This window comes from Elephas maximus, chromosome 9 (genome assembly GCF_024166365.1).
Source record: "Elephas maximus indicus isolate mEleMax1 chromosome 9, mEleMax1 primary haplotype, whole genome shotgun sequence".
Lineage (NCBI taxonomy): Eukaryota > Metazoa > Chordata > Mammalia > Proboscidea > Elephantidae > Elephas > Elephas maximus.
In genome coordinates this window covers 36,610,941-36,637,706 of record NC_064827.1, presented here as the reverse complement: position 1 = coordinate 36,637,706, position 26,766 = coordinate 36,610,941, and the positions used below count along the sequence as shown (strand labels likewise).

The 26,766-nt window shown below is 38.8% G+C and overlaps 1 protein-coding gene across 2 annotated transcripts in view; it reads left to right on the top strand.

Annotated features, from left to right (window-relative positions):
• Positions 1-558: 558 nt before the first annotated feature.
• The window catches only part of PLAA (phospholipase A2 activating protein), a 37,806-nt gene continuing 11,598 nt past the window's right edge, over positions 559-26,766 (top strand). The window contains exons 1-10 of one of the 2 annotated variants that reach the window (XM_049895986.1): positions 560-1,106; positions 10,307-10,500; positions 13,904-14,004; positions 14,095-14,215; positions 16,298-16,465; positions 16,920-17,055; positions 18,800-18,969; positions 22,800-22,957; positions 23,629-23,848; positions 26,694-26,765. In XM_049895986.1, the coding sequence (XP_049751943.1) occupies positions 958-1,106; positions 10,307-10,500; positions 13,904-14,004; positions 14,095-14,215; positions 16,298-16,465; positions 16,920-17,055; positions 18,800-18,969; positions 22,800-22,957; positions 23,629-23,848; positions 26,694-26,765 (1,489 nt within the window). In that variant the 5' untranslated portion in view covers positions 560-957. Of the gene's footprint in view, positions 1,107-10,306; positions 10,501-13,903; positions 14,005-14,094; positions 14,216-16,297; positions 16,466-16,919; positions 17,056-18,799; positions 18,970-22,799; positions 22,958-23,628; positions 23,849-26,693; position 26,766 lie in introns of both variants that reach the window. The other variant, XM_049895987.1, reaches the window with a different exon arrangement.

Genomic DNA, 26,766 nt, shown 5'->3' with positions numbered 1-26,766 from the left:
CGAGGAGAGTGGAGGGAAGTACTGTGCTATCTCGTCAGCAGGAGAGCAATTAGGAATGTATAGCAAGGTGTATGTAAATTTTTGTATGAGAGACTGACCTGATTTGTAAACTTTCACTTAAAGCACAATAAAAATTAATTTAAAAAAATATTCTCAGCTCCTTCCCAAACCTACAGAATCCAAACCTGCACTTGAACGAGCTCCCGGGGAATTAACAGGCAAATGAAAAATAAACGTGGACCACCGAATTTTCTGCTAAGTTTGATGATAGTGGGCAGAGATCATGGTAACTTGAAAAAAAAGCAAGTGTTAAAGGTTTGGACCCAAGCCCTCACGTTTTAATAAAAAAACGCTTAGCTTATTAAAACTTCAGGAGGATATGCAGAGAAGGTTTGGGAAGAAGGCAGCGAGTCTCCCCTAACCCAAGACACCGAACAACCTCACTCTACAGCGTGCAGCGCTGGGGATGAAGATTTAAAATATCCGGACCCAGCGCACAGGAAGTTCACACCCCAATGGCGCATGGCATTATGGGATTTGTAGTCCAGGCCCCCAAGCCCCACGTCTCGATTTACAACAGTCTTGTCCCGGCTTTCATGGACCCGGGGCAGGAGATCAGGTGTCGCTGTCTCTTTCTCAGCCGGAGGTCCAGAGCGCAGGAGGAAAGCGAACCTTAGGTCGCGCTGGATTCGAAAGTCGGGGCGCACACGCTCTGCGTCATGGCGGGCTGAGGCCGATGATGAATTCCGGTGTGTATGTCAGGGTTGCTGTGTCACTCGGCCCGCTCGGCGCGCCCCTTCCCGGCCACCCTTCCGCACCGGTTTCGGGTTCTTCCGGTCTCCCGGCGCCCCTCACCTGCGGATCCCGTCAGTACCGCGGCCTGGCGAACGCCTCGCGTCCCCTGGGGACAGACCTCGCGCGGCGTCCGGGTCCCGCGGCGCCGGACTGACGCGGGCCATGGCAAGCGGCGCCGCCAAGTACCGGCTGAGCTGCTCGCTCCCGGGCCACGAGCTGGACGTACGCGGCCTGGTGAGCTGTCTCTATCCGCCGGGGGCCTTTGTGTCCGTGTCCCGAGACCGCACCACTCGCCTCTGGGCCCCAGACAGGTGAGCGCTGCGAGTCGGTCTGTCTCCTGGCCGTGTTGCACGCTTTTGGGCGAGTGTGAAGAGAGTGACCCTGTCCTGCTCTGTCTGCTCTCCTCTCTCTTTCCAGTCTTCCGTCTGCTTAGCGTTCTCTCCCACTTCTGAGAGCTCTGGCGCTCAGGACGCGCAGTGTAAGAAACCAGCGAAATTTAAATGGCAAGAGCATCGCATTGGGGGATCACAGACCCGACTTCTTGTCCTAACCTGACCACTAACGAGTGGGTGACCTTGGCCGAGCGTATTACCTTTTGGGGCTACAGTTTTCTTATTTGTAAAGTGAGAAACTTTTGGACAACACGATCTCCCAAGTTTCTTTTAGTGTTGAAAATTTATTGATGCCAAGTGCAACCTCTTAAATGAAATGTGAAGGTACTTAGCAATTGAAGTAAGTCATGTTTTTTCCCTTTGAATTTTCTCTGTAGTTTTATCTCAGATTTAATTTTTGAAAACCTTAGTTCTCAAAAATTGCATTGCGAAAAGTTGCATTGGCTCCCCTCGTTGTCCGCGTCTGAGTTTCTTATTCTGGGATATCTGATGGGCTTGGGAGGAGGACATGAAATACCCTCGTGTCTTATGGAAATGCGTGGATGTGCTGTTTGCTTGAGAAGAGATCCCATTGCTTTCAAAAGATTATTCTAGGGGTTCATGATCCAAGAAGTGTCAAGAACTACTCCTTCAGTTTAGATAAAGTTCAAGGATTCAGCCCTGATTTTACTGATTATAGAAAGAAATTTAAGACCTGGAAGGCAGATTTCAGTTCAGAAAAAAATAAATAAAACCAAAATTAGAATGAGGTACTTTGTTGTGTAGTAAGTCTCCCGTCACTAGGGGTATTTACTCAGAGTTTGAGTGAGGGTCTCTGAATTCAATTGATAACTATTTATTGAGTGCCTCCTGTTTGTTTGAAATCTGGAGAGGAATAAATAATAAGATCCCTGTGTTTATGGAGCTTATTTATAGTTTGGTGAGGAAGATGGATCAAAAAAAAAAGCAAGTAAGTAATTGCAGATTGACATAAGTACTATGAAGGAAGCAAATATAGAATTGGATGGAGAAAAATGTTAAAGAAGGAAGCTTCTCTTAGGGGGCATTGAGTTTGTGTTAATGGTGGTGGAATGATTTGGAAAAGAATAGCAAGAATGGTTGCACAACTTGAGGAAAAGGAATAATCAGTGTTACTGAGTTTTGTTAAGTGTGTTTTCATCACAATAGAATTAAACGTAAAAAAGGAAGAAGAAAGCCTATCTAAGGAGGTGACATTTAGGCTGATGTTTGAAGAATGACATGGAGCAGATCAGGAAAGGGTTGGACTGGAAGAGTGTCTAGGCTGCAGGAGGAGCAAACACAGAAGCCCTGGATTGGGAAAGTCCCTGTGTGGCAGGAGGGATTGAGTGGTGAAGTGAGGGCAGGTCTTACAAGCTGGCAGGAGCCAGGACCTGCCATGGTAAGAGGGCAGAGAAAAGGGAGTGTGGAGGGGAAGCCTTCAAAGGATTTCAAGCAGGAAGCAGTGTGATCTGATTGACCTGTTGAGAAGTTTTACTAATTGCTGGTAGAGAGTAAATTGGAGAGGGCAAGTGTGGAAGCAGATCTGTTTGGAGGCTTTTGCAGCAGAGCAGCTAAGCTATGAGGGTAAGACTAAACTAACAATATTATAGAACAAATTCTTGCGTTGGATTGAAGATGACCTTTAAGAGTCTCTTGTAACTCTAAGATTCTATGATATTCCAAATCATTAGTAACACTAATATGTAACTTTTTTTGTGTATACCCATTAAAAACCCATTGCTGTTGAGTGGATTCTGACTCAAGTATACATAAAAAAAATGATTTTTATGTATACTTGAGTACAATTATGGATTAAGCTTGTACTTTTAAAAATAAGTCTATTAAAAGCATATGCCCAGTAGACTGTAAAGACATCGCAATAGTGAGATCTAAAAGATGCTTGTTGTAGTAGTTGCATCCTGTTATTACACTTTTGCATATTTTGTAGGACCTGGCCAGGAGCCCTGGTGGCACAGTGGTTAAGTACCCGGCTGCTAACCAAAAGCTTGGCGGTTGGAAACCACCAACCACTCTGCAGGAGAAAGTTGTGGCAGTCTACTTCCATAAAGATTTACAGCCTTGGAAGTTCTATGGGGCAGTTCACCTCTCTCCTTTTGGGTCACTATGAGTCAGAATTGACTTGACGGCAACAGGGTTTTTATTGTTTTAGCATTTGGCTAGGTTCTCAAGAGCTTATATCACTGCAGTGGTTGCATTTACTAGGAATTTGTGGAACTTGGGCTGCAGTGAGCCTCTGTTTGAAAACCAGTTTTTTTCATTTAACTCATGATTTTTTATTTTTATTTTTTCAAATTTATTCATGCATTTATTCAACTGACACTGAAAGCCTGCATTGTGCAGGGCACAGGTATATAGGTAGCGGGTAATATAAATATCAGTGAGATAAGATTGTTTTACTTCTCATGTTCAGCTATTCAGATTAGAGTGTTTCATAGTCACTGGGGATGGACCTCTTATGCGTCCCATCTAGAGGGTCTCAACCATACCTTCCCTTTTGTTATAAAAAGCATCATTAAAGCAGACATCCTGGCAGTTTTTATTTCATGATATATTAATAAAGTTAATAAAGTGCTATAAAATGTTTGGAGCCAAATAGTAAATGAAATTTGCTTTCCCATGTACATTGTTGATGTGGTTCTAGATCAGGATGGACTGGGAATGATAGGAGAATATGGTTCCAGTGAGGCAGAAGTAGTCCTGTTCTAGGGTGGATTAGACTTGTCTTTCACAAAAGCCATTGAAAAACCAAAAAGTTTCCTGGCCTATGAATGTCCTCCAGAGTGGAGGTGTCAATTTTTTGATTGTACGTTGAAGCAAACTGTTGATGTGCCATTGTTTCAGACTGCTTCAGGCCTCTGTGAGCCCTTTCCAAACTAAACTGCATTCCCCAAGTTTGTTACCAGCTTCAGGGTAGAGAGAGGTGAGGTAAGGATTCAGCAGCTTTGCAGTAAATTTTCCCTAATCATTGTGGAGGCTAAACTGACCTTTCCCTTGTATAAACGCTCAGCACTTTGGGTCCTTAGTCAAATAGTTCTGTGGGATTTGTTAAGAAAACAAAGAAATTCCCTTCCCACTCCATCCTGGTTTTCTTTTCTGGGAGGTCAACGTTTTCATCTCTTTTAATTGCTTATTTTGTATTTTATTTCCATGACTATACTTAAAACGCTTATGTTGCTATTTCTCTTTTTTTATTTTAACTGGATGCCATCGAATTTATTTCAACTCATAGCTACCCTATTTTTTATTTTAGGTGTTATTAATTTCTACTATGGATTATAAGCATTTAGCTCTCTTTACTCTTCAAGTACCCCTATCAAACATACATCGTTTTTGTGCCCTGATCCTTATAATATAACTTAGCTGAATTTTGACTAAATCAGTATTTTGTATTTACATAATAACAATGGCTACGTAAATTCTTTCTACATCTGAGCTTTGGAACAAGGTGTGATTTCCTGAGCAATTTTATGATCTGAAACTGATATAATAACTGTGTGTTTTTTGCTTTCTGATCTCATTTTCTATATGTTCATCACCAATTTGATTTCAGATTCTTTGCTAGTTGTCTAAATCGCCTCCAGACATTTAGACGCATCAGATATTTTACAGTTTCATCTTGGCAGTGAAAGCCTTCTGACCTGGTCAGTCTGCCTCTGGTGCACCGCTAATCCTGGTATCTCTCATCTCCACAATTCTCTTTTTGGACCTCTTGTGTTGGATTTCTATTGTCAATATCCTGTAACTTACTTTTTCCTGGTTCTTCCCTGTTGCATATCGAGCATGTGCTCCAGGAACTTCCTGAAATATAAAAACCTTGTTGCTGTCAGGTTGATTCTGACTTATAGTGACCCTGTAGGGCAGAGTAGAACTTTGCCATAGGGTTTCCAAGACTGTAAATCCTTACAGAAGTAGACTGCCATGTCTTTCTCCTGTGGAGCAGATGGTGGGTTCAAACCGACAACTGTACCGTTAGCAGCCAAGTGCATTAACCACTGTACCACCAGGGTTCCTTTTCCTGAAATACAGTGCGGTAATAATAAATGTATTAAGGGAAGCCTTGGTGGTTCAGTAGTAGAATCCTTCCATGTGGGAGTCCTAGGTTCAGATCCTGACCAGTGCACCTCACGTGCAGCCGCCGCTCATCTGTCTTGTTGCTATGATGCTGGACAGGTTTCAGCAGAGCTTCTACACTAACATGGACTAGGAAGAAAGGCCAAATGATCTACTTCTGAAAATCAGCCAACAGAAATCCTGTGGGCCACAATGGTCCTGACTGCAACAGAACAAGGCGATGGTACAGGACCCTCTGGCATTTCATTCTGTTATGTACGGGGTCGCCATGAGTCCGAGCGAACTCAGTGGCAGCTAACAACAAGGCCTTGTCATTCTGAATATGATTTTATTTTGCCTTGATTCTTCATCGATAATTGGTTTTGGCATTCTAATTTGGAAATAGTATTCCTTCAGAATTTTGAAACTATTGCTCTAATGCATTCTAACCTCTAATGTGGCTGTTGAGAAGTCTGAAGCCATTTTGATTCTTGACCTATTTTCTTTTTTCTTTCTGGGAAGTTTTCTGTTTTCATCCATTGTCCTGGGTTCTAGTATGCCCTTTTAATCCGAAAGGTCAAGTTCATAAGTTCTGGGAAGTTTTCTTAAATTCATTCTTTGCGTTCTTTGTCTCGATTTTCTCTGCCTCTTTTTTATGGAACTGTTTTTGTTTGGATATTGAACTTGCTTTCTGATTTTTTTTTTTAATCTTTTTTTTCCTATACTTTCTAGAGATTGCCTGATCTGTGGTGGAATTATATTCTTGTTTCAGGTTGTAATGTTGTTATTCAGTGCTGTCGAGTCAGCTTCGGCTCGTAGCAACCCCATGCGACAGAGTAGAACTGCCCTGTAGGGTTTTCTTGGCTGTAATCTTTTTTTTTTTTTTTTTATTAACTTTTATTAAGCTTCAAGTGAATGTTTACAAATCCAATCAGTCTGTCACATATAAGTTCACATACATCTTACTCCGTACTCCCACTTGCTGTCCCCCTATTGAGTCAGCCCTTTCAGTCTCTCCTTTCGTGACAATTTTGCCAGCTTCCCTCTCTCTCTATCCTCCCATCCCCCCTCTAGACAAGAGCTGCCAACATACTCTCAAGTGTCCACCTGATATAATTAGCTCACTCTTCATCAGCATCTCTCTCCCACCCGCTGACCAGTCCCTTTCACGTCTGATGAGTTGTCTTCGGGGATGGCTCCCGTCCTGTGCCGACAGAAGGTCTGGGGAGCATGGCCGCCGGGATTCCTCTAGTCTCAGTCAGACCATTAAGTATGGTCTTTTTATGAGAATTTGGGGTCTGCATCCCACTGATCTCCTGTTCCCTCAGGAGTTCTCTGTTGTGCTCCCTGTCAGGGCAGTCATCGTTTGTGGCCGGGCACCAACTAGTTCTTCTGGTCTCAGGATGATGTAGGTCTCTGGTTCATGTGGCCCTTTCTGTCTCTTGGGCTCTTAGTTGTCGTGTGACCTTGGTGTTCTTCATTTTCCTTTGCTCCAGGTGGGTTGAGACCAATTGATGCATCTTAGATGGCAGCTTGTTAGCATTTAAGACCCCAGACGCCACATTTCAAAGTGGGATGCAGAATATTTTCATACTAGAATTATTTTGCCAATTGACTTAGAAGTCCCCTCAAACCATGTTCCCCAGACCCCCGCCCCTGCTCCGCTGACCTTTGAAGCATTCATTTTATCCTGGAAACTTCTTTGCTTTTGGTCCAGTCCAATTGAGTTGACCTTCCATGTATTGAGTGTTGTCTTTCCCTTCACCCAAAGCAGTTCTTATCTACTGATTAATCAATAAAAAACCCTCTCCCTCCCTCCCTCCCTCCCCCTTCGTAACCTCAAAAGTATGTGTTCTTCTCAGTTTTTACTCTTTCTCAAGATCTTATAATAGTGGCCTTATACAATATTTGTCCTTTTGGCTCTGACTCATTTCGCTCAGCATAGTGCCTTCCAGGTTCCTCCATGTTATGAAATGTTTCAGAGATTCGTCACTGTTCTTTATCGATGCGTAGTATTCCATTGTGTGAATATACCACAATTTATTTACCCATTCATACGTTGATGGACACCTTGGTTGCTTCCAGCTTTTTGCTATTATAAACAGAGCTGCAATAAACATGGGTGTGCATATATCTGTTTGTGTGAAGGCTCTTGTATCTCTAGGGTATATTCCGAGGAGTGGGATTTCTGGGTTGTATGGTAGTTCTATTTCTAACTGTTTAAGATAATGCCAGATAGATTTCCAAAGTGGTTGTATCATTTTACATTCCCACCAGCAGTGTGTAAGAGTTCCAATCTCTCTGCAGCCTCTCCAACATTTATTATTTTGTGTTTTTTGGATTAATGCCAGCCTTGTTGGTGTGAGATAGAATCTCATCGTAGTTTTAATTTGCATTTCTCTAATGGCTAATGATCGAGAGCATTTTCTCATGTATCTGTTGGCTGCCTGAATATCTTCTTCAGTGAATTGGCTGTAATCTTTACAGAAGCAGGTTGCCAGGTCTTTTTCCTGCAGAGCCACTGGGTGGATTCGAACTGCCATCTTTTCGGTTAGCAGCCAAGTACTTAACCATTTGTGCTGTCTTCTGTTATACCTCTAGAGATATTAATGATTAATTTTATTTATTAATTTTTTTAAGTTATCTTCTACTTAAGTGGTCTGTTTCCTCCAAATTGCTTTTTCTCCCCTGTGTTTGTTTTGGTCAGTATAATTCATGCTGGAGACTTTCTTCAGATGTGGTAATACTTACTGTCCAATGGCCACTCTGTTTAGAGCAGAGAACTAAAAAACTCCTCAGAAGCTGTGTGCTTATTGGTGGGGCTTGCTGGCAGTGAGCTTCACTGTAGGGTGACCTGGCGGGCTGATGACTGGACCTGTCTGATGTCCCAACAAAGGAACCCTGGTGGCATATGATTCAACAGTTGACTGCTAATCTGAAGGTTGGTAGTTTGAACCCACTAGCCGCTTCGCCGGGAAAAAGACCTGGTGACCGGCTCCCGTAAACATTACACCCTAGGAAACTGCATGGGCAGCTTTACTCTGTCCTATAGGGTTGCTGTGAGTCAGAACCGACTCAATGGCACACAACAACAATGTCCTAGCAGATATTCTCCCAGGCTCCTGTCTAGAAGATGAAGGCATAGCTGTCCAGATTCTGTCTTGGGTGGTCTTGGACTCCAGTATGAAGATACACAGTAACTTCATACTCCAGGACTCAGCTGTTCCTTGTGTCCCCCAGTCACAGACCTACCTTTTCTAAAGAACAAGTTTCAGACTTTTGTCAGGTGGAAGAGGGACAGTTGTCTGGCTGGGGGTGTTTAGCTGCCTTTTTTTTTTCTCCCTTTAGTACCATAAGTATTTTTTTCATTAGAAAAAATCAAGAAATAGGTAAGGCTTACTATGTAAAACATCGTGCTAGAAACTTGGAAAGGCTCTGACCTTAAGAACTTCACAGCCGGCTATGGAGGATGACACAAACATCGTACTGGGAAGTGCTAAGGGACGCACAGAGGTAGATTTAGTGGTTTACATAATAGGAATTTTTGAACTTGTCCTGTGGCTTTTCTGGGCTTGTTGATAAAATTGTTTCTAAAAACGCATTAAAAAAAAAAAGGTGGACAAATATAAAACAGTTACTATCAAATACCTCCTCTGAAGATGTGTTCATATGATGCAGTTTTTGACTGACTCTAAGACCTTCAACTGATCTTCCTTATTCCATTTCCCATCTCTTTGTCCCCGTTTCTAGGACACATTACCAAAAAAACCAAACCCATTGCCGTCGAGTCAATTCCGACTTATAGCGACCCTATAGGACAGAGCAAAATTACTCCATAGGGTTTCCAAGGAGCGGCTGGTGGATTCAAACTGCTGACCTTTTGGTTAGCAGCTGAATGGTTAACCACTGCACCACCAGGGCTCCCTAGGATACATAATGCTGCTAATTCCTGAGCCTTTTGGAGATTTGTTGGTAAATTGGTTCTCCACGTTCCCTGGTGCCTGCTTAGAACTCATTTTTCTCAGGTCAGCATAGGCCTTCACAGCTTTTCTGTCAGGTTCCAGTATCCAGACTTGTACTCCTGTTCTTTTCTCAGGTTTCCCCAGGCTTTGCAGGTTTGTGCCTATCTTAGAAAACAACCAAAATAAAACTATATATGTTTGTGTATGCTTAGTATTTTGTTATACTATTGTATAAAACTATCTTTTGTTTGTGTGAAATTTGGAAAAGGATCAAAAATAAATGAGGTCAATCTTTATCTAAAAATCTTATCTCTTCATATGCACTTGTCTTACTTCCTTCAGGTAGACTGTGAACTCCTTGATTTAGCTGGAGTTAGGGATATAATTCTTTGTATCCCTCTCAGCAGCTAACTTACAACCTTCCACATGGCCTAGCATAACTGTTTGACTTGTGCTGAGTAAGGCAGTGAAGCTAAATGACTGACATGTATAACAGATTAGTAACCATTCTAATCCCAAGGCAGTTATTAATGTGCTGTGTCCCTGGAGAAGCCATTTCTACATCCCTTAATTAGTTCCTCCTTTGCATATTGAAAATGAATGCTATTCCAGATATTTAGATACACATACTATACTAATGGGTACTAAGTTAGTGCTCTGTAGTGTGAAAATGTCCTCACTATGTTTAAAGCATATTGATAGTGGGTTATATTATCTTTATTACGTGAATGTTTTCACTTAACCAGGGGTTTCTTAGGGCAGCAATCACTGATGAGTAGAAACAAAGGTAGAAGATGAAAAATGCCACTCACAATATTTGTTTCCCTCCCTTTCTTTTTCTTTCTGCTGATTAGCATACTCTTATCAATGAATTGCAAATTAAATGGCTCCTAAACGGATATAAACCTCTGTACTGGCTAATGCAAATTACCTATTGAATGTTTAATTAAAAACAATGCATTCTTAAAATAGTGCGCATGCTTAAAGTTCAGCCTAAACACTAAAAGAAAATATTTCTTTGACAGTTTATGTCTGGATTAAATCAGGGGAGAAATGTATATCTTATTAATTATAATTTCTTTCCAGCCCTAACAGGGGCTTTACAGAAATGCACTGTATGAGTGGTCACTCCAATTTTGTATCTTGTGTATGCATCCTACCATCAAGTGACATCTACCCTCAAGGACTAATCGCCACTGGAGGAAATGACCACAATATCTGCGTTTTCTCACTGGACAGTCCAGCGCCACTTTATATACTAAAAGGTCACAAAAACACTGGTGAGTATAATGTTTTGATTGGTATTCTTCTGTTTGAGGAAGTTTCAGCCTTTTTGAAAGTGAAAATCACATCCTTTTTCTGAAATTTTAACTTTATTCTGTTTTACTTACAGCTCGATGGTAGAAACCGTTCAGATTATTTTAATTTTGTAAATTCTCTGTTAAAAATTTATCATTGTCAGTGAAGAATAGCTTGTTCATATATGTAAAAGTAAAGCATTTGGTTGTAAAGTGAATAGGCAGTAAAATTTTAATGCGTTACCTGATTTTGTTTTTTCAACTATTTTGTAAAAGAAACTCCTTTACCAAGAAAAATTAAAGCTATTTCTCTGTCTTTCGAGTCTCATGCCTATCTTGGCAGCAAATTGAAGACAAGAAGGGATGTGCCTAAGGCTATAATATCATTACTGTAGTATTTATTGCTTTTGTCGCTGTGGATCGGATTTGATTCAACAGCAGCAGGTTTTTCTGTGATTTGTGTATGTTCCTGGATTTATGTGTGCTTTAATGCCTCTTCATTGTAAAATGACGTGCTTGATTTGTTCAGTGTGTGTTCTTATCTTTTTTATATATCTGAACTGGGTTAGGATGTACATAAGCAATTAATATGGCCCATAAATGCTTTAGGTTTAATCCCTTTAAATAGTTTGTAAAATGTGTGTGTGTTTGTGTGTGTGTAATTTTCAATACAGAGTAATATGAATATTGTAGAACTTTATTTTAGAAATTTTCAAGTGTATGCAAAAATAGAGACATGGTATTTTATATACATACATATATAAAAAAGAGAACAGTATAGTGACCTCCTCCCCTTCATGCACCTAGCTTCAAGGATTATCAACACATAACCTGTCTTGTTTTATCTTCTGCCTCTTCCACTACATTATCTTAAAGGAAACACCTAGTTCACTTCATTTATAAATGCTCCAGTACGTAGCTCTAAAAACATAGATTGGGAAACTTTTTCTGTAAAGGGTTTTTGTAGTGCAAAAGCAGTCAGACAATAAATAAATAAATGATGTATCAGTACCTTTACTGACAGAGTCCCTGGCTGGTACGGATGGTTAACGCACTCTAATCGAAAGGTTGGAGGCTCAAATCCACCCAGAGGCTCCTCAGAAGAAAGTCCTGGCAATCTGCTGCTGAAGAGTTCCGCCGTTAAAGGCCCTGTGGAGCCCTGTTCTACTCTGACACACACGGGGTCCTGATGAATTGAGATCAACTCTGTGGCAACTGGGGGTTTTTATTTATAGATGCTGAAATTTGAATATTACATAATATTCATGTGTCCTGAAATATTCTTTTTTTCTCAGCCATTTAAAAATGTAAAAACCATTCTCAGGACATGGGCCATAGAAAAACATGTGGTCTGCATTGTTAGTTTGCTGACCCCACCTCTCAAAGATGAGGCCTTTTTTTTTTTTTTTTTTCGTAAAAAGAAAATAACCACAATATTATTATCATACCCAAAACAGAAGAAAGCCTGATTTCATATTATCGGATATTCAGTAATGTTCAGATTTATCCAATTACATCAAAAATGGTCTTTACAGTCTGTTTGTTTTAACTGGGACCTAAGCAAGGTCTACAGGTCATTTAATCTATAGGTTTCTTTACTTTTTTTTCTTGCTATTTGAAACAAGGTAATTTGACTTGTAGAATTTCCCATAATCTGGATTTTGCTGATTGAAGCCTCCTTGTTTCATGTTGAAGGAGGCTTTTATCAAATGGCTGTCAATCCTAGATTGATTGCACATATTTAAGAGTAAAACCAAGAAAACCAAACTCATTGCCATTGGGTCAATTCCAACCTGTATCAACCCTGTAGGATAGAGTAGAAGTGTCCTTAAGGATTTCTGGTATCATTGGAGTATTTATTACGGAAGCTGACTGCCACATCTTTCTCCCACAGGACGGCTGGTGGGTTCGAACCCTCGACCTTTCATTTAGCAGCCAAGTGTTTAACCACTGTACCACCAGTGCTCCTAAATATTTAAGAATAAGGGACAAAAAAGTGCATTGAAAATTTTTTTTTAGCCTGAGTAAATAGAGCTGAGGTCCTTGGGTGGCACAGATGGTTTATACTTGACTACTCACCTAAAACTTGGTGGTCCAAACCCACGCAGTGGCACTGGAAAACAGACCTGGTGATCTCGTAGCTAAGAAAACCCTGTGGAGAAGTTCTGCTCTGTAACACGTGGGGCCACCATAAGTTGGAATCGACTTGATGGCAACAGGTTTGGGTTTTGGTAGATGGACCTTAGTGATTGGTGCTTCATTAAAGGGTGACCAATAGGCCATTTGACCTTTTAGGTAGAAGACTCTCTCAAATGTTAGTATCTAGAAGTTTTTAGCACTATGCAGTCCTCTAAGGAAGAATCTTCCCTCCTGCTAGAGTGGGGTAGGGGGTACATATTTCTGGCTACCGATGTTATGGGTATAGTGGACCGTAGGTACCACAGTTCTGGACGTAGACCCTCCACTTATCTTCCTATGCTTGATAGGGCTCATTACTCCAGCTCTTCATTATGCCTGCCTGAGCCTGGAGACTTTGCTTCAGTTCCTCCAGAGATTAAACCTCCAGTCTACTGCAGTGGATGGGGATCTTGCCTGACTATAGGCTGGGGGAAAAGTTATCTAGGATTTCAGTGTGTTGTATACAAGCTTTCAGTCACTCTCCGCATTTTTCAAGTCTACGTCTTGTACCTTCTGGATGCGTACTGAGTCTCAGAGTTCTGTGGGACCAGTCACCTTGCTTCTAATTCTTCCTCTGTGGGTATTTAAGTGATAACTTCCTCCATTTTGCTAAGTTACGTCATTTTGCTGTTTTCTTTGTTTTTGTAACTTAATACCATTTATAGATTTACTGTGCTGGCCTGCCATTTTTAACTAGAACTTTTTCTTTCTGTTTTTAGGTAATCTTTCGTATTTGTAATTTTTAGCCTATATAATTTTACATCAAAGATAATGGCACATTTAATTAACCATTCCGTTAATATTGAAATTTAGCTTGGCTCTGTTTTTTTGTTGTCTTAATTTAAGTGATCCTAAATATCTATATAAACAATGTTTCAAAATTGTTTTCATTATCTTCCTATTGTAGTTTCTTAGGGCTGTAAGAGATGGTGCAGCCCACTTGGCCCTGCTCCCTCATTTTGCAGACAGAGAGGCTCAGTAATGTCCCTGTGGTAGCACAGCTAGGATTTATACTCAGGGAGTCTGGCACCAGAGTCTGTGCTCTTGACTACACTCTACATTCTGCATCTCCATTGAATTAAGGCTTAATTGGCTAAGAGACTATCACTTCATAAAGTGTTTTTAAAATTATAATGCTTTAGTAACTTTCAAGGTTGATCATTTTTCTACATGAAAATTTTTAACTAATGACTTTTTTCTTTCCTAGTTTGTAGTCTTTCTTCTGGAAAATTTGGGACATTACTTAGTGGGTCATGGGACACCACTGCTAAAGTCTGGCTGAATGACAAATGTATGATGACCTTACAGGTACAGTAGTTCTCTGTGAATAGTCTAGGTAGCAATGATTGAAAGTGACAATTTTGTGGCAACTTAAATTGATACCCATTTTACTCATAGGGTCATACAGCTGCAGTATGGGCAGTAAAGATATTACCTGAACAGGGATTAATGTTGACTGGATCAGCAGACAAGACTATTAAACTGTGGAAGGCTGGAAGATGTGAGAGGAATTTTATGGGTAAGGTCAGGGTAGACAGCTTTTATAATCTTATAGCTTGTTACTTGCTCAGATCTAAAAACTTGAGAAGGTTGAAAATGATACTTGAAAAACATCGGTGTGTTTGTGTCACCTAATTTGTGTGTTAACTTTTCTAACAGAGATAATATTTAACATCATTTTAAACAGTGTAGTGAGATTTCTCATGAAACAACGAGGTAGGCTAACAGCTACCTGATAACCTGTGGTTATATGGTTATGTTTTTGGTTGTCACATTAACACAGTCAGCCTGACACTTCTAAGCATTCTTTCCTAGCATTTCCTAAGCATTCTAATGGTGGGTCAGGGTTGTTATTTTCATATACAGAGAAAAGCATCATTAATGCCTTTATTTATATTGAGGTACATTGTTTAATGATAACAAATCTAATGCTTTGTTTATATTGAGGTTTTTGTTGAGTAGTCTTTTAAAGCCACAGCTATTAAATAACACCCGTATTGAGGTACCTACTTCCTACTATTAATATCCCTGATTTATTTGTGAAGCAGTAGATTTTTGGCATGAATTTTTTTTGGTTGTGTGTCTCTTTTTCTTTTTTCCCCCGCCTTGAAAGACTCTGGCTTATCCTTAAAGAAGTTCATTTGTGCTGATAAAACTGTCTGTAAAGGGGAAGACAGATAATGAGTTGTAACCAAGCATCCCCCTGTTTTTGCTTCAATACATACAATATACATGCATAAAATAATTACTAATCTGTGATAGCTAATCTAAATCAACAAATAGTGAGCATGGGAAAATTTTTGACTTATTTCCTTTATTAGATTGTAAGCTTCAGAGAATGTTTTGACCTTATTTTGAAATGGCACCTTTTATAGTGCCTCAATTAATATGGAGAGAAATTGAATTTTATCAAGTTCTTAGAAATTTTAAAATCCATGTATAAGTAATACAGGTAGTCCCTGACTTAAACAATGTATTCAAATTACGATGAACTGCACTTGCGACTGTCCATTTTTTTATGATTTGTGTATTTTTTTCATGTATATATGGATGTATTAAAGTATGTCTGCAAGTTTATATGTAATGTTCCCAGCTCCCAAAGACAAAGATCAGATATATAAGGATACTGATAATAAAAAGCAATAATAAAACTGAAATAAAAATGAGGTATTCAGACTTAACACAGAGTCATTGGAACAGAACCCCCGTCGTAAGTCGGGGACTACCTGTATATATAGTTCTCCAGTTATACAATTTAAAACATAGTACAAAAAGTTTATTCTATAAAATCGTGCCCTTTTTTAAAGCAATAATCATTAGTTGTTATTGTGTCATTGAATAGTTGTAAGTGTTATCGTCCTTTATGTAAATTGTGGAATGTTTGATTAATACAGCACCAACGTATGGCTTAATATTTGTGATTTGGTTGAATCAGTGGGGTAGAGGCATTTATGATTTGGCTTTATCAAAAGGGGTTGGATTATGAGGCAGGAAACCTGAAATCTAGTTTTAGCTTTGCCACTAATCATGTGGTTTTAGATAAGTTAATCTCCCTCAACCTACTCGTTTATATTTGAATAAAGTTTACATATCTGTGATGACTGTTTCTATTTCACACTCTTAAATAATTGGAATTTTTCTTCATAATCTTAAATTTTCTTAGTTTTCCCTAGTACTTTTTAAAATATTAATCTGTCTTGTGAGAGGAGAATTTTAGGGGTATTTACTGTTTGTTACATGTTTCTATTATATTGAATATTGTATATTTTGTGCATTACTCTTGTTATTGGGGAGGAAAAGTTGGAAATGACTTGTCAGATGAAGGTGAGGAATTGTTGGGCTGTAAATCCTGTTTCTGGAGGGTTTTAGGAAATACTTTGGAGAAGATACGGTAAATATAAAATAACTTCCCAAGACAACTAAAAAATGTTGCCAAACCTGAAACACAAATTTTAGTTTCTAAGAAAAAAATGAATTTCTCTAACTTGAAAATCAATTTTAACTACTCACTGATAATAGTTTGCAGTGTTAGTGAGCTGTGTAGAGCTGTCAATCAAACAGTCCATTTTATTGATTAACATTATTCCTTGTTTTAATACAGGGCATGAAGACTGTGTAAGAGGTTTGGCAATTTTAAGTGAAACAGAATTTCTTTCCTGTGCAAATGATGCTAGTATTAGAAGGTGGCAAATCACTGGCGAGTGTCTTGAAGTATATTATGGCCATACCAACTATATTTATAGCATATCTGTCTTTCCCAATTGTAAAGGTAAGACTATCATGCTTTGTATTTAACACTTTATACTGAGCATTATTGCATCCCATTCCCAAGATGGGAGAAGGAAGACTTATTACTTAAATTTATTGTCTGTGTCTTGAGTAAATTTAGTAACTTTATTTCAAAAGTATTTTTTTCCTAAAGGAAGAAATTGTTTAGTCATCCTTATATTAACTCAGATTAGATGATTATGTACTAAAAAGGTCTGGGGTATCTGAGGGAAGATTGTATCATTTATTGGTGCAAGGATGCCATATAAGATGTGAAGTGTATAGAGAATGTGATGTTTGGAGTTGTATATGGTATTGATGATAAATGTATAGAATTTAAAACTATTTTTATAACACCCCAAGGTTAAAATAAATCGGTGTTAACTATCTATAAAAATGGTTTGTGTAAATGTACTTAACTGTATTCAAACCATTCTTTTCTGTATTAATTTTAGATTTTGTGACAACAGCAGAAGACAGATCTCTAAGAATCTGGAAACAAGGGGAATGTGCTCAAACAATCCGACTTCCGGCTCAGTCTATATGGTGCTGCTGTGTGCTAGACAATGGTGATATTGTGGTTGGTGCGAGGTATTTATATTCTAGTGAATCAATAAACATTACTTGTCTAGGCATTTTGGTAGGCACTAGATAGGAGCCCTAGTAGCGCAGTGGTTAAGTGCTGAGCTGCTAACCAAAAGTTCAGCAGTTCAAACCCACCAGCTGCTCCATGGGAGAAAGATGTGGTAGTCGACTTCTGTAAAGATTTACAGCCTTGGAAACCATATGGGGCAGTTCTTCTCTGTTCTGTAGGGTCACTGTGAGTTGTAATCGACTTGACAGCAATGGGTTTATAGTGTGCAGAGATAGGCCATAGGGAATTTCCCATGAACTGGGAAGACTATGTATATTTTTCTGTTAGTGAACAAAACAGTAGTAGGCATAACAGCTTTTCACACTAAAGATATGATACATTACACCAGTATTTTACTGCAAGTTCTGAAGTGGAACTATTGAATGCAAAGAGAGTTAGAGAAGGTAGAGATTGGTATAGGAAAACTTTCTGGAGAAGAAGAAATTTAAATTGGATTTTGAAAGATTATGAGTAAGAAGGGAAATGGGAATTTCTATCAAAGGAAATAGTGTGAGTAAGGTTATGGCATGGGAATGAGTGTTATGCGTTTAGGAGATGGAGGAAAATGGTAGAGGACTATTGCTGGGTATTGGTGAATAATTAGGTGGTTCAGATAAGGTGGGCCTTCAGTATGGAGAACCTTGAATGCCAGGAATATTTTAAATTCGGTACTTGGGGTTAAAGACCTATTATAGCTCTTGAGCAAAGAGTGATAAAAACAGAACTTGTGAATTATTAAACATGTAGGTTGGATTTAACTAGTGATGACAATAGGCAGGTATGAAATATTAGTCCAACAACAATGATGGATAAGAGACAAATAAATGAGATAATTAAGAGGAAAAATGGTTAGAAAGGAGATAAAAGAGAAGGGTAATGTTTTAAATTTTTGGTAAGTGGGAGTTTCCATTAGTAAAAAATGGGGAAGTGAGAGAATTGGTTTGGAGTAGCAGATGATGGCCTTGGCTTTAGATTTCCTGAAGTCCGTGTGGTGGTGAGCCGCACTCTTGCCAGTGGATTACAGGCAATTAGACTGGAGACTAGGGTAAGAACTGAGACTGAAGATAAAGATTTGTGCAAAACTGCAAAAGTCAAGCAAAAGAACACGTTTTCTCTGAGGCAAGAAATAGAGAAGAGGAGGAACAGAAGACTAAAGGCTGAATCTTGTGATATATTCTGGGTAGAGAAAGAGAAACCAATAGATCAAATAGAGAAAGGGATCAGAATATTGAGATTTAGGGAGACAGAAGAGAGAGTTTGTAGGGAGATTGTCATCAAGGTCAAAAAGTGCTAGAGGAGTCAAGAAGTGGAGAGTTAGAAAAGCTTTTGTATTTGGTTTGAAAGATGGTATTAGTGATTTTTTTTTTTTTTTTGTGGGACATCACTTTTTGGTGTAGAGAATAGTAAAAAAATAAAGGGTTACTAAGAGTAGATAGACAAACGATTGTTTCAAGTGAAGGATGAAGAAAGGATTATTGACGACTTCCCCTTTAAATAGTCTTTTCTCAGCCTTTACATTGCTTTAAAAAGGAATAAAGGGTATTGGGTGTTGAAGCCAGCATAGTGCTCTCTACTCAGCCATCAGTACATCATAATATTTCTCATCTTCACAAATACACATGATTGTTGCTTTAGATCCTTCAGGTGTGATGTTAGTGCACTATGGCAATGACTTTCAAAATCTGTCTGCTTGTTTTATAGTGATGGTATCATTAGAGTTTTTACAGAATCAGAGGATCGGACAGCAAGTGCTGAGGAAATCAAGGCTTTTGAAAAAGAACTCTCTCAGGCAACCATTGATTCCAAAACTGGTGACCTAGGGGACATTAATGCTGAGCAGCTCCCTGGGAGGGAACATCTGAATGAACCTGGTAAGTGTTTCAGTCTATCTAGTAGTAAAAAAAAAAAAAAATCGCATTTGCCTCTTGGGAGAATTAAGAGGGATTAAAAAAAAAAAAAAGATTGTTTTGGTAGTTATTCAGTATTATTCTCATTGCCAAATACTAATTTTTGAGAATTTTTTTACTATCACACCTAACCACTAAGGGAAACAATGCTCTTCTTGCCTCTGCCTTATAATTTAGACGTTGAGCTAAGCTTCCCATAACTAGTGACCTTTCTTTTTTTTTTTTAATAAATCTTTCAATGCTTAGAGCATGCATAGTAGATACTCAAAAGTCACTTGTTTAATACCTGTGGCTGATTGGATTCCCTGAGAGAGGTTGTACAGACCAAAAATAAAAATGAGTTTAAGTAAAGCAGTGTCTCCTTAATGAGTTGGGGATCATATGAGTTTGAAATCAGAGGACAACATTTGTCTCAGATTATTGAATGTATCCCTGACACCTTAAATCAGTGATTCTCAAAGTGTGACCCCTGGAGATTCTGAGATCTTTTCAGGGTATCCATGAGGTCAGACTAATTTTATAATAATACTGTTTGGAGCCCTGGTGGTGGTTATATAACTTGGCTACCAACCAAAAAGTTGGCAGTTCGAATCCATCAGCCACTCCTTGGAAACCCTATGGGGCAGTTCTACTCTGTACTGTAGTGTCACTATGAGTTAGAATTTACTCAGCAGCAATGGGCCTCAAGATGTTATTTGCCCTTTTCACTATGTTAACATTTGCACTTATGGCACAAACACAATGGTGGGTAACACTGCTGGCTCCCTCTCACACAAACCAGGCAGTGGCCCCGAACTGTTCTAGTAGTCATTGCGTTCTTTACTGGCATGCTCTTGTCGTTAAACAAAAACAGAATCCAGTTGCGTTTAAGAATGTCCTTGATGAAGCAGTAAATATTAATTTTATTACATCTTGCCTTATAGTACACCTCTTCCAGTATTCTGGGTGACAAAATGGAAAATACACCAAATACACCAAAATATCCTGGTGTCCAAGGAAAAGCATTTGTCCACTTGTTTGAGTTGCAGGCTGAACTAGCCATTTTTTCACAGAATGCCTTTTTTACTTGAAAGAACAACGAACAGTGATTATACAGGCTTGAGTACTTGGCAAACATTTTTTGAAAATGAACAAAGTGAGCCTGTCACATTAAGAAAAACAACTGATAGTATTTGTTGTCAAAGATAAAATCCAAGCTTTCAAGCGAAAGTTTGTGCCTGCCACCATGAGCTTGACGGGTTCCCAGTACTTAAAGACTGTTGAAATGAAATCAGTGGGAATACGCATGACCAGGGCATGACGTTAAACAAAATCATACATGAGTAAAAGATCCATTCAAAGTGTGAGGTACATTTTGGTGTAGTAGAGCGTGAAAAATTCATTGATGTGGTTTAAGATTCCACACTGTAACTTTTAAGAAGCTACCACTTCCCGAATGTCCTCATTGATTTGAAATAGCTGTTCAATTAGCTGTCTTTTTCAGCTGCGTATCTATTTGAGCCTGGATTTTCTTCATATACTTCAAGCAAACAACATATTGCAACAAATTGAATTGAGAGAATAATCCAGCTGTCTTCTATTAAATGAGACATTAAAGAGATTTACAAAAATGTCAAGCAATGCGTATTCTCACAGCTACTACATTTTTAAAGTAGCTATTTTTCATAAAAATAAATACTTATCTAATATGTACTGGGTCTATTATTCTGTCAGTGAATTAAATATATTTTTTAATCTTCTCAGTTTTAATTTCAAATCCAGTAAATCAATTGATATAACCCACATAAACACAAGCTCTTTGTGATTCTGAATAACTTTTATGACCATAAAGGGATCTTGAAACAGTTTTTGATATACTTACAATTTTTTTAAGTGTAGCCTTTTCATCAATATGTAGACATTTAGTAAATACTAAGTGCCTGCTGTGTGCCAGACATAGTTCTAGGTTCTGGGGAATACAGATAATAAAAGGGACAAAAATCCCTGCTCTCACAAATTTATATTCTAGTTGGGGGAGACCGATAATTAAAATGTAAATAAGTAAATCAGTAAGTATGTCAGATAGTCATCAAGTAGTATGCCAAAAATAAATCAGAGATTAGAACTGGTTTGTAATGTTAAATATAGCAGTTAGGGAATGTGGAATACTTAGAATAGCACTATCTGCTGTGGCAAATAAACCCTGAAATCTGTGTGGCTTAACACAAGGAAAGTTTACTTGCACTTTGAAGGTTCAGTTGGTGGCAGGGCATGGTGGAGCATATGTATCTTTGTGGAATCGTTCTTACAGTCATTCAGAATTCAGGCTGATGGAAAAATCACCATCTTCGATACGTAGCTTCCAAGGTCACCTTGGGCATGACATTCAGTCATCAGAAAGGGGAAGAGGGATGAGGGGCTAGGCCGGGAACTGGCTTGTATAATGCCCATCCAGATTCCACTAACCATTATTCAGCTGTGTAACGTCATGGGCCCACAAGATGCAGGAGGGCTGGATAATGTAGTCTCTGGCTGGACAGCCACAGCTCTCCCCTATGTAAGGGAGTATGAATCTCTGCAGAACAGCTAGCTGTTTCTGCCACTGAGGCTTTGCTGAGAAGGTAACAGAGTAAAGTCCTTTAGGAGGCAAGGTAGCAAATGCTGCCAGTGAAAAGCATTGTAGGCAGAATAAATACCAAGTGCAAAGGAGCTGGGGGAGGGGAGCAACAGTAGAAGATGAGGTCAGAGAGGATGATAGGGGCAGGTTATACTTAGCCATGTGCACAGATCTAAGGATTTTGCCTTTAGTGAGAGTGAAGGGTTTTGAACAGACTAGTGTCAGGATCTACATAACCTTTTGAAAGAATTCCTGTGTTTGCTGGGTTGAATATACTAGACTGGAGCCTTGGTGATGCAGTGATTAAGAGCTATGGCTGCTAAGCAAAAGGTCAGCAGTTTGAATTCACCAGCAGCTCCTTGGAAACCCTGTGGGGCAGTTCTACTCTGTCCTGTAGGGTCGCTATGAGTTAGAATCGACTCGACGGCAAAGGGTATGGTACGGAGGGCCAAGGGTACGGGTAAGGAGGCCAAGGGCAGGGCTGAGAGGCTATTGAATTAATCTGAGAAATGATGGTGGCTTCTACCAATGGGTAACAATAGATATGGTGAAAAGAGGTAGTTTTCTGAATGTATTTTAAAGATTAAAAAAAAGAAAAAGATAAAGATAGAAACCCTGGTGGCGTAGTGGTTAAGTGCTACGGCTGCTAACCAAAGGGTCGGCAGTTCAAATCTGCCAGGCGCTCCTTGGAAACTCTATGGGGCAGTTCTACTCCATCCTGTAGGGTCGCTATGAGTCGGAATCAATTCAAGGGCACGTGTTTGGGTTATTTTAAAGATAGAGCTGACAGAATTTACTGAAGTATTGTCTATGGGATTGAGAGAAAGAGAAATCAGACTCTTCTACGTTTTTTTGGACTGAGCAGTTAGAGGAATGGTATTATTTACTGAAATGAAATGTGTTGTCAGTAGATACTCAGTAAGAAAACTTGCTTTATTTACTATGGGCAATTATTTTCTAGTAGAATCACATTTTTTCAAACTTTATTTAATAAAATTTTCCTTTTAAGCATTATTTTCTTTTGGCTACTTTTTAGTAGAATTGCATTTTAAAGGCTTTTGTTTACTATAATTTTCTTTTTAAACCAAAGTATGTATTCTCTTATGTATAAATTTTAATGTTAACAATCTTCCATGTAATTTTTTTTTCAATTTTACTGTGTCATTCTGCCTTTGATTCTGAAAATTTGTATTTTAAGGTACTAGAGATGGACAGACTCGTCTAATCAGAGATGGAGAGAAAGTCGAAGCCTATCAGTGGAGTGTTAGTGAAGGAAGGTGGATGAAAATTGGTGATGTTGTTGGCTCATCTGGTGCTAATCAGCAGACATCTGGAAAAGTTTTATATGAAGGGAAAGTACGTTGATTTTGACTTTTTCATTACCATTATCTTAAAGCATTAGGCAAAAGATTTTCTTATCTCTCTTCCCATACTGATAAAATATGTTTTGATATTAAAAATACATTACTTTGGGGAAAATTTTCTCTTCTTCCTCTCTTGAAATAGATTTTTCAAAAATTTCCTTCCATCTAGGGAGAGTTGTACTTGATAGACAAGTTAGCTGTTACCTGTCTTTTGATAGTTAACATAGATAAGCTATTCCTAACATTTTGGCTTAGGAACTTTTGTGGCGCCTTTAGTTCTTCATTCCTGGCCATAATTTAATTTAGTAAGACACGAGGGACCCTGTGGGCAGTGCTTATGATGCTGCTGCATTTCGGAGAGCAGCGTGCTAACAGCTGATATGTCTGGCCTTGAGATCAACCGCCTGGAGACCCTTCTTTAGCCTGAGAACTAATATGTAGCCAGAATCCATACCCACTTCCCCAATGAAATACTTATTTTGCAGCAGATGATTGCTGTTGATCTTTATGTGCCAAAGAAAAAGATTTTAGCATTGCATGTTGGAAAAAGTTTAAGTGTTATAGTTAGAGCACATAACATGAGATGTTATATATGTCATTGAGTTATATATAAGAATAAATAAGTCAATAATCATTTATCTCCCTTTTATATTCATATTAAAGGAATTTGATTATGTTTTCTCAATTGATGTCAATGAAGGTGGACCATCATATAAGTTGCCATATAATACCAGTGATGATCCCTGGTTAACTGCATACAACTTCTTGCAGAAGAATGATTTGAATCCCATGTTTTTGGATCAAGTGGCTAAGTTTATTATTGATAACACAAAAGGTCAAGTGTTGGGCCTTGGAAACACCAATTTTTCAGATCCATTCACAGGTAAGTTAGGGTTTGTAGAACGTTTTATTTATTTCTATCAGTATTGGTTGATTTTTTTTTTTTTTTTAATGTATTTAAAACACCTATTATGCATACTGGAAACTCTGGTGGCGTAGTAGTTAAGAGCTACAGCTGCTAAACAAAAGGTTGGTAGTTCAAATCCATGAGGCGCTCCTTGGAAACCATATGGGACAGTCTGCTCTGTCCTGTAGGGTCGCTATGGGTTGGAATTGACTCTGTGGCAATGGGTATCATAAAAATCAAGATCTACAGCATTAGACAAATTACTAGGTTTTTACTTCAAATTCATATTTTTAGCTTAAAATTATATAGTGGTTATGTATTTTATAGAAATATTGTAGATTATTCTCTTTAAAAATACGACAACACTGTAAACTAAATGTTAAAGTAATTTAATCATTTTTGAAATAAAAGAAACTTGTAAGTTCCTTTATATAATTTCTGTTTACCAACATATGTAAAAATACATGTGTGTGTAAATAGAAATTCTGTTTTGACATGAGGCTAAATTGACTACTTCTGCATCAGATTAGGACTGAACTATGGGTACTTCTAGTTTATCTGTGGGTTGTATTCTATATGTTCGTTATGTCACTTGTTTGTAACTTAGTATTCAGTATCTGAAAGTGTTAAAAAGGGTTCAAGTTCTCATGCCAGCCTATAAATTTTAATCCTATTAGAATGAGCCTGAGCTCTGACTTCTAGGAAATAGATTATAATTCTAGTGTTATTGGCCTGAGTTCTGGGTCCTGGAAACAGAGGACATGATATAGAAGGAAATAAAATTGTTTCTTAGGTACGAGGCCAGCTCTAAGTAAAGTTCTTGAAATAAGCAGATTCTGACTCGTAGCAACCCTATAGGACAAAGTAGAACTGCCCCGCAGGGCTTCCAAGGAGTGGCTGATGGATTCAAACTGCCAACCTTTTGGTTAGCAGCGGAACTCTTCACCACAGCACCACCGGGGCTTTTTGAAATAAGCACTTAATTCTTAATGTTTTCCTATCATTGTTTCTGGCTCCATTTTTCATGTGCTAGTGCTCTTCCTAGTCACAAGGACCCCATATTCTCTCTTATTTTTTAATTGTGCTTTATTTTAGATGAAGGTTTACAAAGCCAACTAGCTTCTCATTAAATAGTACACATACTGTTTTACGACATTGGTTAACAACTCCACAACATATCAAAACTCTCCCTTCTCAACCGTGGGTTCCCTATTACCAGCTTTCCTGTCCCCTTCTGCCTTCTAGTCCTTGCCACTGGGCTGATGTGCCCCTTTAGTCTCGTTTTTATGGGCCTGTCCAGTCTTTGGATGAAGGGTGAACCATAGGAGTGACTCCATTACTGGGCTAAAAGGGTGTCCAGGGAGCGTGTTCTTGAGGTTTCTGCAGTCTCTGTCAGGCCAGTAAGTCTGGTCTTTTTTTGTGAGTTAGAATTTTTTTCTATATTTTTCTCCAGATCTGCCTGGGACCCTCTATTGTGACCCTTGTCAGAGCAGTCAGTGGTAGTCAGGCACCATCTAGTTGTACTGGACTCAGACTGGTGGAGGCCGTGGTAGTTGTGGTCCATTAGTCCTTTGAACTAATCCTTCTCTTGTGTCTTTAGTTTTCTTCATTCTCCCTTGCTCCCAAAGGGATGAGACCAGTGGTGTGTCTTAGTTGGCCACTCACAAGCTTTTGAGATCTCAGACACTATTCACCAAAATAGAATGTAGAACATTTTCTTTATGAACTGTGATGTTCCCCAAGACCATGAGAACCCCATGTTCTCTTCCAACCTCAAGTCCCTATGTAGATCTTTCTTTTTTACTTCTTCCCTCACAGAGACTGAATACTCCCAAATTATCTCCTCATTCTAGTTCAAAATTCCATTGTCCATTCACATAATAAAGTTAATCTCATCTGTGTGTTGGCTTAAACAGAATTATTAAATGAATTCACTAACGAATTAAATGATGTAACTCTCCTAATACGTGTATTGGACAAACAAACAAAACAATAAGGTGCTTATTACCTGGATATATCTATTGGTGGAATTTCAGACTACAGTGCAAAAGAGTGAATGCATGATTTTAGTATTGTGTAATCTCTTTTGTGGAATAGAGAACAGATATAAAAACAGTTGGCTCTGCCTAGAAATCCAACAGCTACTTGGCTTTTTTTTGGCCTTCCTAAACTCTAACTTCAGAAGCATGTATTTTTTTGTGGGCAACTCTGATTATTTCCTTAGAGGTACTAATAAAACATATTTACACACAGCACACTTTTGTAAAGGTATAAAAGGAAGTTTGTTTCCTTTGTAGCACTCATGCCCTTTGTAATGCTCTTCGGTAGGTTGTAAGCATTAGTGAATACAAGCAATCTTGTTCCCTGCTGGGTCCTCAGCGCTGAGTGCACTGTTTGACATATGAAATTAATGAGCCCAGGAATTCTCTAAAAGATTTAGCATTTAATGCCTGTGGTTTTGATAGCAACAGCAACAGCAACAGCAAGACTTTGGGGAGTTCTTACAGGAACAGGGACTGGAACCAATTGTACGCATATATTATTTAAGTCAGAGACCACCTGCAATTCTGTTTTATATTTGGATTTGCAGTTATTTTAATATTTAAATGTTGGGGTTAAAATATAAAGTCTTAAAGTTAAGAAAACAAAACTTGAAGAAACGTTGAAATTTTAGTTTTTCCCCAGCTGTACGACTTCTGACTATAATTAATGCCGTCTGTCAGCCTTGTTTTTCTCTAAGCTTAGACGTTTCTAGTTATAAGCATTGTACTGTTTGTGCAATTTGGAACACTTAAGCTTTTCCTTTATTTTGCACGCGCAGGTGGTGGTCGGTATGTTCCGGGCTCTTCATCGGGGCCTTCTAATGCTCTGCCTGCAGCAGATCCTTTCACAGG